Below are 12794 nucleotides of genomic sequence, written 5' to 3'. Positions count from 1 at the left end.
TTGAAAGGTGGGGCCTTGAAGAGGTGATTGGATTCTAGGACCATGCAGTAGTGAATGGATTAATAATGGTGGTCAGCGGGGTGGTTCTGAGGGCTTTAAAAGGAGAGTCAGTGAGGAGGTTAGGCTCTTGCTCTCTCTCTCTGCTTCCATCATCTTGCAATGTGAGAACCCTGGTTCACAGTTGCCACCACCAGATGTGTTCCTTGGGCTCTGGACTTCCCAGCCTCAGAAACTGTAAGCAATAAATTTCACTTGCTTTATAAAATACCCAGTTCAGTGTATTTTGTTGTAAGCATCAGAAACAGACTAATACATCATCTGTCTATTTTAATATGGAAGCAGTAAGGGTGTGTTTGTGTCCTGATAGAAGAAGCCCAGCAGATAGGAAAGATGTGTGATTGAGGTGTTAGAGGGGAGGGTAGCTGGTGCGACGTCTTTGAGTGAATGAGATAACATACAAGCATGGCACAGGTGCAGGGGGCGCCCACTGCAGCAGGAGGGAAGGCAGGGCGTGAGCAGAGGTGCAGGTGGCTGAGCAGGTGATTGCCTATATTTCACCAGTGAAAAAGCGAGGTCATCAGCTGAGCGTGACTCAGGACTGAGAGTGTGGGAGGTGAAGGTATGAAGGTGAAGGTGCTATGTATTTTTTTTTAGGGCAGGGGGAGCATGAAAGGATTCAGGAAGTAGAGAGTGACTGTCCTCCAGGACCCAGGGCTCTCTTGAGGTGAGTAATCATGGATTTAAAATGAGACCAGTCGGTGTCGTGTTTTTCTCTGGCTACCTCCGGCAGCTTGAGTGCGGGCACAGAAGAGGGAAAGAGTTGGGTGGTTTTGCCAAGGAACTCAGGAAGTGAGAGGGGAGGGGGGGGAGCATGAAAGGATTCAGGAAGTAGAGAGTGACTGTCCTCCAGGACCCAGGGCTCTCTTGAGGTGAGTGATCATGGATTTAAAATGAGACCAGTCGGTGTCGTGTTTTTCTCTGGCTACCTCCGGCAGCTTGAGTGCAGGCACAGAAGAGGGAAAGAGTTGGGTGGTTTTGCCAAGGAACTCAGGAAGTGAGAGGGGAGGAAAGGAGCGGAGGGTGTGATTGATCGTGGGATTTAAGCTGGCCGAGGAGGAAGGAGGACCTGAGGGAAGAAAGACAAGTGAAACCCGGGAGGATCAGTGGATTGTGCATCCCTGTGGGGTTGCAAGATTGCTGGCCTTGGGTACCCAAAGGAAAAATGAGCTGGAAAGAAAGGAGGCGCTGGTCGGAGAGTGGAATAGTTGGGATTATGGGGGTAGCTATTATAACGACAGTGTCTATGCAATGACTGTTAGGTGGTCGGAGTTTCCATGGGTTCCTGTCAACTTGCAGCTGTTCTTTGGCAGCAGCTTGATGAGAGACTCCACCCTTGTCCCTCCCTCACAGCAAGCCAGACTCTGTCAGTCCTGGGCTGCTCACCCATTTAGCTTAAAACCCCAACTGACACACCTCCTGGGAACAACATGGATCCTACTTGTAGAACAAGAGAATGTATCACACCGATGAACATTTGCCCATTCCCCCAGGAGTGGAAGTCTATCACGAATGCCTGGAAGATGAGTTCTTTGAGGATGGAATGGTCTACTCCATCCCTGTGTCCTTTCAGCCTTAGGACTGTGCCTTGCCCAGAGCTGGCACTCAATAGATGCTTACTCAAATGATTTATGTAGGGTTGAACGTCAGATGGAGACTCCTGTGGAGATCTCAGTCCTTGCTCTGCAGTCTCCTCTCATAGAGGAGGGATTGGTCATGGAGAGAATTTTATGAACAGGGTTTAGGGAGTGTTTGTGCTGGGCCCTCCTTTGCAGAAACACAGCTGAGGCATGCAAATGGCCTTCCAAGGCAATATAATAAGTAGCCTCTCTTGTCCAAGGCACCCAGAGAAGTTTCCTGCATACTTTCCTTCTCGGCCACTTGAGGATACCCGAGACCTGATTGGCACCTTGTAAACATCTTGAGCTGTCGCGTGCTAGCAGGCAGCAGTGATAAGATGGTTCTGTCCTGCTCTGTATCATACAAACATGCCCCAGGCCACTCTCAGCAGATACCCCAATTCCTGTCAGGGGGACAGTCAACCTAGGAGCACCAGAACACCCCTCACAAGATTGTCACTTGCTGCTTTGAGACATCCTCCAAAGGAACATAGCTCTGATGCAACCCAGGTGGCGAGGCTCAGAGGGAATCAGATGCAGGGAAAAGTCCAGAAACCAGCAGAGGATAGGAAGCCAGTGGAAGACCATGAGAGTGATTTAGGTCTAAGATCCTTATGAAAGGTTGGCTTTGGGGCAGTGAGCTCAGCTGTGATTGTGCAACTGTTCTGAATGTTAGTTTGCTAATCTATAAAGTGAGGATAATCACTCTGGGGGGCTTTAGGCAAAGACCAGAAAGTGGACCCAGAAGCTGTGCGCTTGTGCCCATGAGCTCCAGGCATTGTGTTCCTTTTTCTTCAGGAGCCCCAAGCATTGCACAGCACCGGGAGGATTAGGAGCAGGGGCCAAGGAGGCATGCCCTCTTATCATCAGACTATGATTTTGCATTGGGATTCATCACTTTCCCCATGAAGAGAAGGTTGTGGCTGCTTTCCTCAAAAACTAATAGTAGGAAGGGCCTGTTGAAATGGATGGCGGGGATGAGGGACATGGGAAAGGACCAGAGGTTGGTGACATCTTCCTCTTCTGCTCCTTACTCATCCACGGTCAGCTCCACCCCTTGCTCCACCTTGAGGGACCAAGGCTCACAGTGTGGGTCTGAGCAGCAGCTGCCCCTTCCCTCTGGGAGGCACCACATGGACCCTTAGACTGAGCTAGCCCAGGAGAGCCGGAATTGAGTCCCAGTCTGTTCCAACTAGAGGCATGACCTGGTGTGCCCTGTCCCCTGGTGGAGACTCAGTCTCTTCATCTCCAGGGCTCACAGAGGCTGACTATCTCCACTGGGCTCCATGCCAGCGGCTGGTCTCCTTTCCTCACGTTGCACCCAGCCCCAGAAGCAGCCTGGGCTTCCAGGGAAGGGCCTGCTGTCCTGCTCTGCGATGGGCCCCTCTGCTCCCCAAACCCCACCATAGCCTTCCGTTTGTGCCCCTGTGAACCCCAGGGCTTGCACCACATCCCCTCCCTCCCAGCAGGGCGGTTTCCTTTGTATTCACTTCCCACCCCCAGAGCCACTGAGTGCTGGAGTTACCACCTCCAAAGGCACCTCCTTTCCAACCCCTCTTTCCATCCCTCTTGCTTCTCTCTCGGAAGCTACTTGCTAGCATGCTCCTCTGCCGCCCTCAGGCTCTGCAGAAATCCCATTCCACAGGTTGTAGCTCTCTCAAGCTCAGCTCCCATCCCACCATTTCCTGCTCAAAGCCCACTGATGTCCTTCTGCCCCTGGCTCACTGGATGAACAACACTCAGCACCCCTTAGCCTGGCAGTCAGGCCCTTCTGCCACTGGCTTCAGCTGACAGGCAGAGCCCGGCCCACTGCCCACCCCATTCCCCATCCGCCCATCCCCCTCCTCTCCAGCTTGGCTTTCCCCAAAGCTAAGCAATGCTAGTGGGCACTTCCTCTTTCTGCCCCTCCTCTCCAGCTTGGCTTTCCCCAAAGCTAAGCAATGCTAGTGGGCACTTCCTCTTTCTACTCCCTGGAGAGTCCCATGGTGGTGCTAAAACTTCAGGACTCCATCTAGGAGGTCTTACTCCACCCCTTCCTCGTGTAACTTACCCGCCCCCATCCTTATGTAACCTCCTTCTGCAACTGGAGCTGTCCTGTGTAACTCCCCCATGCCACTCTTATGTAGCCATGAGATTCCTCTGCCCACAACCCCAGGAGGGATTGCAGAATGCATCTGGCCTCAAGGCCCCTCACAGCTCGTCCCTCTCCCCCCGCAGGCCCAGCCTTCTCCTAGGAGGAGCCATCCTCAGGACACCACTGGATGTTGTAATTTGCCATTTCCACCCTTGACTTCCCCAAGCACCCAAACAGCATCGACCCCACTGGTGCATGCTGAAAGAATAAGAAAGTGAGAAAATGCATGCATCATTATAAGTGACTGGACACCGGTGGCTTTTAACTCACCTGGGAGACCTTCATGGGCATGATTTGTAGAGAAATTCCCGAGATGCCTGCGTGGCGACTGAATAGATCTGAGATGCCTGTTTCGGTCACGGGATGGTCCAATTGAAAATTCCCAGGTAGGGAGAATTTTGGAAAATACAGCCTCCTCCTGCTGCTCAGGGAAATGGGAGGAGAGAATAGGGCTGAAATAATGTCATCTGAGAAACTGTGCTGGCCGCAATCTCACTGCAGAATAATGGCATAAAATTGATGCCAGCTGTGTTTACCAAGTGCCTGCAATAAATGCGTCTGTGCCAGGTGCTTTACAAGGTAATTTTATTTCATCCTCATGGTTATCCTGGGGGATGGGAGCTAAAAATACCTTCTTTAAAAATGAGAAAATGGAGGATTGAAGAGGTTAAGAGATTTGTCCAAAGTCACACAGTTCCTAAAAAGCTAGAACTGAGCCCAAAGTTGAAGCTCTTTCTCAAGCTGTGCTGCCAATTCTCAGACTGGCTGTGGCCTGCCCCTGGGTCCATTGAAACAAGAGTCTCTCTGTCTGTCTATCTTTCGCCCAACACATAGCCTTACCATGTTTCCTTTCCTCTGTAGCCCAGCCACGAGGGCCTCAAAGGTCCTGGCACAGGACAGAGCACCACTCTCTCCGAACTTTACCTGTCCATGTCTGTACATCAAAAGCACTGAGGGGACATGAGCTCGCTTATATATGGAATCTAAAAAGCCAAACTCATAGAAGCAGAGAGTAGCACGGTGGTTTTCAGGGGCTGGGGGAAGGGAAAGTGAGGAGATGGTGGTCAAAGGGTCCCAAGTTCCGTTATGCAGGATGAATACCTTCTGATTTCTATTGCACAGCATGGTAATGCGCTATGAAGTATTGTGTACTTGAAATTTGCTAAGAGAACAGATCTTAAGTGTTTTCACCAAACACAGAAAAATGCTACCTATGGGAGGCGATGGATATGTTCATTACCTTGCTTGTGGAAATCATTTTACAATGTATACATTCACTGAAACACCAGAAATATACACAATTTTTCTTTGTAATTATGCCTCAGTAAAGCTGAAAGAAAATAAAAAGCAAAAATTAAAAACCAGAAATGTAAGAAAATAATCTAAGTGATTCATTTTCAGAAATGACTTATCTGAGGGTGTTTTAACTGATTCAGGCCCAGCCCAAAAGTCATCTGACTGGTCTAGCCCATTCCCAGAGGGTCTCTGAACACATAGAGCTCTCCTTGAGATGGTAATTAGTTACTAGCCCCTCTAGTTTTCTTCATTCCCTGGTGTTTCTCCTTTCACAAGGCTCAAGCAGGCCTTTTTTGCAGGCTTATCCTGAGCCCCAGACAAAGGAACTCCTTGCAAGGGGGTAATAAGTTTTAGGCATCCTTTGGGAATATCATGCACCCCGTAGTACTCAGCCAGTGAGGAAGTGGGCGGGGGGGACTTGTGTACTAGGGAATAAATTGTTTGCTACAGCCCTTTTCCATGTGCCTGTTCCGTTCACAGACACCTGGACTTGCAAGGCCATTATTAAAGTCTCACTTCACTGTACCTCGTGTATCTGTGTCCATCCTTTGGCATTGGATAGGTGAGGTCATTTCTCATAAGAAACACAGAAAAGCACATGCGGGATTCTCCTTACTTGGCAGCCAGATCAGGACTCACTGTGTCCACAGCCTCAGGGATGCCTGAGCATCGAGAACGTGTCTTCCCAGCTGTAGTTTCCCAACTGCTTCAGCCACAGGAAGGGTGTTTCCTTCCCTCCACCATTGCTCCTGCTGGCAGCTCCTTGGCCAAAGCTGGGGCCTCCTAGCTGCCCTGGGTGCTTTCTTGGGTGAACCAAGCACTGGGCAGGAGAGTTAGAGCCTCTCAGCCCTCTCTAGGTGAGTGTGAGACAGTTCTGTTGGGATGGAAACCTTCACCCTCAGCTCAACACAGCTAATTCCATGTTCAGTCAGACAGGCCTTTGCCAGGCAATGAAAACTCAGGGCTGAGCAAGGTACACAGTCCCCACCTTCCAGAAGCCCATTGACCACATGTGGATTCATGGTCTAGTGGTCTAGAGCAGGAATGAATGTCTGGGAACATTTTTGGTTGTCACAGCTGGGGAGCAATGCTACTGGCATCCAGTAGGTACAGCATCAGGGATAGTACTAAATATCCTATAATGCACATGGCATCCCTCCAAACAACAGATTTCTCTGGCCCATAACATGCTGAGGTTGAGAAACCCTGGTCTAGACAGGGCCAGGCCAGAGGACACATGGTGATGTAGAGAAGGAACGTGGGAGACAGCATATAGGTCACCACAGGATGATTTGTAATGCCCGGGTGTACAGAGCAAGACAACTTAGCATAAGTAAATCCATTTTGTTGTTCACAAGTTTACAACTCCATTTTGAGTTTAAGTTTAAAAAGTTGAAAAGTTGAAACTGCCAGTAGGAAGTCACAAAACATACCCTCTTGCCTGTGCAAATCCATGAAACAAACAACTTCTGGCAAGAAAGATAAGCTAAAACCTGTGTGTGTAAAGAGAAACTGCTTCTGCCTTAACACAAGGTCAACTCTTGCTTGGACTCCAGACCATCGCTCCACTGCAATGGCTCACCAGATCTACCTTCAAGCAGCCTTGAATATCAAAAGGACTCCTCTGCAGACAAGACTTAGACTGTCCGGACCGCCAACCAAGCAACACCAAGCAACTGGTCTGCTAACCCCTTACCTTTGACTGCTCTCTATACTTGAATGATTGAATTGGCTCCTTGATTTTCCCTCAATTGAAGTGTTAATTTTGTCGATTCCTGTTTGTTGAGATCTCTGTGTGCCATGCCACTAAGTGAAACGGATAGTACTCGGGAGACAGTGTAGCTTACAGCTGAATTGAATTCACGTGATATAATGGAAAGACACAATTGTGGTCACATTGAGTTAATCCTAACCTCGGTTCCATGCTCATAACACCAGGGATCTGGAAGAGCTATCTGGAAATGACAGGATTTATCTGGAGTTTAGGTCAGGGCTTCCCAATCTTTAATGTGCACATGAATCACTTGAGATCTTGTAAAAATGAAGATTCTGATTCAGACAGTGTGGGGTGGGTTCTGACATCCCATATTTCTGAAAAACTCCCAGAAGAAGCCAATGATGCTGAACATAGACCACACTTTGAGTAGCAAAGACCTCGGACACTTGAGAAAAGCAAGCGAGTTGATCACAGGGCATGGCAGAGAGGGAACGGCAGGTGATTGGAAAGTCATGGACTTTCATGTAAGGCCCCTCAAGAAAGTGACCAGTGAAGAGGCCTGGTCTTGCTTCCCTCTGAATTGCTTCCTGGTCACAATGAATGCATCAGCTTATGAACTGGGGGGACAGATCCTTGGTAACTCTCCAACTGTGGGTTTTGTGGAGCTATAGTTTGTAGTATTATGTTAAAATTTGCGCCATGTCTAAATCCTGTTTGGGAAATGCTGGATAAAAAGCTTAGTTAAATATTGTTCAATTCTTTACAACTTCTTAGTGCTTTGAAATGCTAAGGTGAAATGTAAATCTCTCAGAGGAAGATGCAATGTGATGGATATGGTGATGGTGATGATGGTGATGATGATGATGGTGATTTTGTTGTGCTGGCACACCTGTTCCCATCTCGTGGAGGAGTGGATGGCTGAATCTTGTCTGATAGTGTGTGATCTAGTCCCACCCCCTCATGTCATGGGCCCAAAGACCAAAAGTGTCTCAGCTTTCCAGTGGCAGAGGCTGACAGGGTGGCTGTGGAGAGGGTCTCCTTGCATGCAGGGACAGAGATAGCTGGGGTTTTACCTTAGCGGGAAGGGCTGAGTCCATGTGTCAAAATTCTCATTCATGAGTCCCTCTTCTGTCTCCCTGACCTTCCCCATGTCAGGAAGAATAAAGACTGCAGTGCTGTTGCAGATGAAGGGCAGCCAGAGGGCGTAGCTGTGCAGGTGGTAGAAACGCTGGAGCTGGAACCAGCCCAGCCACAGCATCGTGGGCACCAGGATCGTGAGCTCCTGGCTCAATGAGAAGGGTCTGAGCTCAGTGAGCTTTGGGTCAAAGCGATATTTCCATTTCCCTGCCAAGAGAGAGTGCGAGCATCAGAGGAGACCACCAGCATTCAGGGCATAGGGTGCTGGATGTCAGGTATTTCATTCATTTGGGGGATATATAGGGAGGGGCTGCTGTGTTCCAGGCACCGTTCTTGCAGCGGTCAATACAGGTATGCATGAGAGACCCCTGCCCACGTGGAGCTTACATACAGGGGAAAACAAGAAAAAAGATAAACAAGAAAAATATGTGTGAGATGGTGATACATGCCAAGGAGAGAAATAAAGCAAGGGGAGATAAGAAATGTCTGGGAAGGAGAGTTATAACTTCACATAAAGCCCCCCTGAGAAGGTGATATGGAGTGAAGACTTAACAGGGCAAGGGAATGAGCCATAGCGTACCTGGGGAAAGAATATTTCAGAGAGTGGATATGCTATGTGCAAAGGCCCAATGGCAGGAATGGGTCTGGCATGTTTAAGGGACATTAGGAAGCCTGTGTGATTGAAGCAGAAAGAGCAAGGGGAAGCGTAGTGGGAGGTGAGACCAGAGAGAGTATGGGACCATCAATTTCCTCGTGTGTAAACTGGGGTGACAATATCTACCTTACTGGATATATGTGAGCATTCAATGAGATGCTAGAAGTAAAGTCCTGAGCACAATGTCTGGTACATAGTAGTTGCTCAGTAATTGTTAGCTACTAATTTTATTATTAAAATGCTCACTGCAACTCTGCAAAATCTAAGATACTATACTCTTCCCTGGTATCAGTTGCAGAAGCTTGACTGTGGTCTGCAAGTTCACCATGGGGTTGGAGCCTGAGGAACTTTGGCAGGGTTGAGTGAGCCCACTCCTCCTCCTATGAGGCTGGCTTCCTGCCTTCTCTTCCTGGCAGCTGAGGCTTCTGGCCAGGAGTTGAAGGGTCCAGCTCTGAGGGGCCACTTGGTGAGCCTTGCATTGCTGTAGGGACTGGGCTTTGAGGGACTAGGGCAGGAGGTGCCAAGGAGAACCAGAAAGCTGAATTCTGAGCCCTGCAGTCTTGATAATGTCTGGATTCCAGTTAAGGCAGGTATTACACAAACCAATAAACTCTTCTGTATGAAGGGGCCTGTAGCTTCCTCAGCAGCAGTTTACGGCAGCAGAGACAAGTAATCAGAAAATATCAATACAGTGTTCCAGATTAAAGAAAGGATATGGTAATACCAGAACACAGGGGAGGGTCAAGACTGTTCCCTCCAGTAGCTTTAAACTCTCCTGTACACTGAAGACTCCCAACTCTCTGCTCAGCTTGTACATCTCATGAGCTCCAGACCCAGGTCTCTACCATCCATCGGGCCATCTCCATCCAGATTTTCAGGAAGCACCTCAAACTCAACACGGTCAAAACAAAAAGCATTTTTTTCAACCACCTCCTATTTGGGTGGTGGTGGGTAGGGTTGCCAGATAAAATATAGGATGCCCAGTTAAATTTGAATTTCAGAAAAACAATCATTTTTTAATATAAGCATGTCTCATTTTTTGTTGTTTTGTTTGCTTGCTAAATCTGGCATCACTGGTTCCTGAAGGCAATGACTTCCAAGCTGATCTCTGGAGGAAGAGTACCTATCATCTGGGGGACATGGAGGGGAGGCATGGAGCGAAGGGCAGAACAAGCAAAGGGGTGGCCTGGGTAAAAACCCACCAGCAGGAGAGATCGTGCAGCTCAGGGGAACTGTCTTCTCTCATGTGGCTAGCCTGTGGCACTTTCCAGTAGAGGAAGAATAGGGAGGGTGACAAGAGATGTGGTTGAAGAGGTCAGCCGAGCACAGGTCACTTGTGGTCCCTCCTGAAGATGTGGAGCATTATCCTAAGAGCTACAGTTGGGTGGGGGCCTCTGAAAGTTTAAGCAGTGGAGTTTCAAGGTCAAATTTGGCTTATAGAACGATCTCCCTGGCTGCACTGTGAAAACTGGATTAGGGGTGTGGGTGGGAGGCAAACTGTAGACAGGAAGGCCAGTTAAGAAGTAATCACAATAATTTTGGCAAGAGATGATGTAACTTGAACAAGAATAGTGGCAGTGGAGAGGGATAACGGTGGACAGAGGAAAGAGATCAGGGAGGTCAATCCACCTGTTTAGGTGTTAGTGTGGGAGAGAGAGGTGCTGACGATCTGCCCTGCTGGTGGTGACTGGCAACCTCAACACTCTGCTTTGGGCAGGAGTTGGGGCCACTTACTGAGACTTAGAGGAGAGGAGCAGGAAGTGGAGATTTGGGGGGAGTAGGAAGAAATGGTTTTGTTTTGAATGTGCTGAGTGTGAGGTGCCTCATTCGGAAGGAGGTGACCAGATGGCAGTGGGGAGAGGGGTCTGGAGCTCATGAGAGGTATGGGCTGGGCATGGACAGTTGGGAGTCTTCAGCGTGCAGGAGGGTTGGAGGTTGCTGGAGTGGTGAAGCTCACCTGTATTGCTAGGACTATTGTCGGAATCCTGCTGATGAAGCCAATTGTAGGGCTATGGGTAGGGCCCACAGACCCTTCAAACCCATTGTACAGACTGGGTTGCAGACCTCTCATGTGCCGTCTGCAAGCCAGACTGGGTCACCAGATCCCTCACATACAGGTCCATGAGCTAGGTAATCAGGAAAGATCCCTAGAGCCTGTTGGCAGATGACATAAGCACAGTCCTCAGCTTCCTCAGCAGCAGCAGCAGCGGCAGTGTGGCTGGGTCACCAGATCCCTCACATACAGGTCCATGAGCTAGGTAATCAGGAAAGATCCCTAGAGCTTGTTGGCAGATGACATAAGCACAGTCCTCAGCTTCCTCAGCAGCAGCAGCAGCGGCAGTGTGGGGAAAATATAGGAAAATGGTCAGGGCCCCTCAGATGTTCAGAATCTTGCCAAGCATTTGATGTAAATATGCATGTGCGCCCACGTGTTCCTTGGTTATTGTCTAATATAGTTGCGCATGTGTGCCCAGGTGTCCTGGGTTATGGACTTAAGTATGAAGGGTGAGTGGCTCTGATCCACAGGGACCCCACCCCCCGGGATACTCCCGGGGAGGCTACGGGGAGGCCACTACTTGCCTACTGGCACTGTTGCTGCCAGTGCGCCCGGGACCCTCCGAGAGGCCACCGCCACCACTGGACCTGTAAGCTGCTGCTGCTGTTGCTGAGGTCTGAGCTTGTGTCATCTGCCAATGGTTCCCAGGATCTTTCCCAATTACCTAGCATGGACCTGCATGTGAGGGGTCTGGTGACCCAGTCTGTACAATGGGTTTGAAGGGTCTGAGCCTTAGCCCTGACAATACAAAGGGAAAACTAAAATAATGTGACATTATAAATTATAAAGTGTAACTAAAATAATGAAACATTTCGGCTTCAGTTATGAATTGCTTTAATAATACAAGTGGCATAGTCATGTAGCTTTATAGGCGGCCTCTCAGAGAGTCCCCAGGGCCCTAGCAGCAACAGCCTCCAGCAGCAGTAGCAGACTCCCTGGCTCCCAGAGTGCCGGGAGAGGAGATGTTTATGTTGGATAAGAGATGGATTAACTTTGCAATAAACTTGGACGAGGTCTAACTCATCATTAGAGGATTGCTTACCTTTAAAGAACATATAATTGGCTAGAATTAAGACAGTGTCTGCTTTCAGATCCTGGACAAGTGTTCCAATTTTGCCGTGGGTTTTCTTCCTCGTGAAGTGGTCCATCTGATCTCTGGCCATCTGGAAGTTCTTGAAGCAGGCGAAGGAGACCTCTGTGAGGTACAGATTCTGGGCGAGATCAGCGAACTTCGGTAGCACTATTTGCTTCTGGCCCACAAACAGTATGCTGCCCGTGTCTGTGCGGCACTCCCCAGCGGGCGGCAGGAGGCCACGGAGAAGCTGACTGTAGTGCACGTGGGCCTGGTTGTCTGGGACCCTGGTGGGGCTAAACCCCAGACCCTGCAGAACCTGGGTGTGGACGTCTGCGTTGGCCTTGAGGGCCAGCAGAGTGAGGGGGATGGTGAAGCTCAGTGGGGAGAAGAGAACGTTCCTGCTTGGATTTGGGGCTACCATATGTCGGTACAGGCGGAAGGCAAAGTGGGAATTGTTCAGGAACGTCGAGGAGGCTGGCGGGGTCACTGCAGTTGGATGATTTTCCTGGTCAGGAGCCCCTTGGCCACAGGCATGAAGACCCAGCCCGGACACCAGCAGCCAGAGGGACAGAATGGGGTGCGCCATCCTAGACAAAGGGACACAGTGCATCAGCCAGCTGGGCCATGCAGCCCCACAAGGTGCATGGCCCTAGGGGGCTTCCTGCTGCTGTTGTCCTCTAGCGAGCACCCACGGGCTCAGCGCAAAGGGAGCAGGGAGTCCTCGAGTAAAGCATGGGCTGTGGAGTCAGATAGACCTGGATTCGAATCCTGACTCTTGCTTGCTCAGCTGTGTGATCTGACAGCTTCCTTCTCTGCCCCAACAGTAATCCCAGGTGTAAATGGAGCTAAAAACACCTGTGAGGACTGTGTGAGGCTTGATGTGAGAACAGGGTGGGCAAAACACCACAGGTGTTCAATGAAACTGCTCGAGTGTAGATGTTAGGGGAAAAAGCCAACACTACCCTGCAGGCTTTTTTGATTTTAGTTATAATACTGTCTTCTATTTATAACACGTTCTAAATATAATATTTACAATATAAAGGAAAAA

General features: G+C 49.5%; 1 protein-coding gene across 1 annotated transcript; it reads right to left on the bottom strand.

Moving 5' to 3' along the window:
- Positions 1-2547: 2547 nt before the first annotated feature.
- Positions 2548-12332, bottom strand: SERPINA1 (serpin peptidase inhibitor, clade A (alpha-1 antiproteinase, antitrypsin), member 1). The gene is made up of 4 exons (XM_008584942.1): positions 11714-12332; positions 7897-8167; positions 4081-4157; positions 2548-2705 (listed from the first exon to the last, which is right to left on the bottom strand). Exons 1-4 carry the CDS (start codon positions 12330-12332, stop codon positions 2548-2550), a joined length of 1125 nt encoding a protein of 374 aa, XP_008583164.1.
- Between the last annotated feature and the right edge of the window lie 462 nt (positions 12333-12794).

The sequence above is a fragment of the Galeopterus variegatus genome, unplaced genomic scaffold, assembly GCF_000696425.1.
Source record: "Galeopterus variegatus unplaced genomic scaffold, G_variegatus-3.0.2 Scaffold3411, whole genome shotgun sequence".
In the NCBI taxonomy this organism is placed as follows: Eukaryota; Metazoa; Chordata; class Mammalia; order Dermoptera; family Cynocephalidae; genus Galeopterus; species Galeopterus variegatus.
The sequence above is the reverse complement of the archived record's forward strand: the minus strand, read 5'-3'. Positions and strand labels throughout refer to the sequence as shown.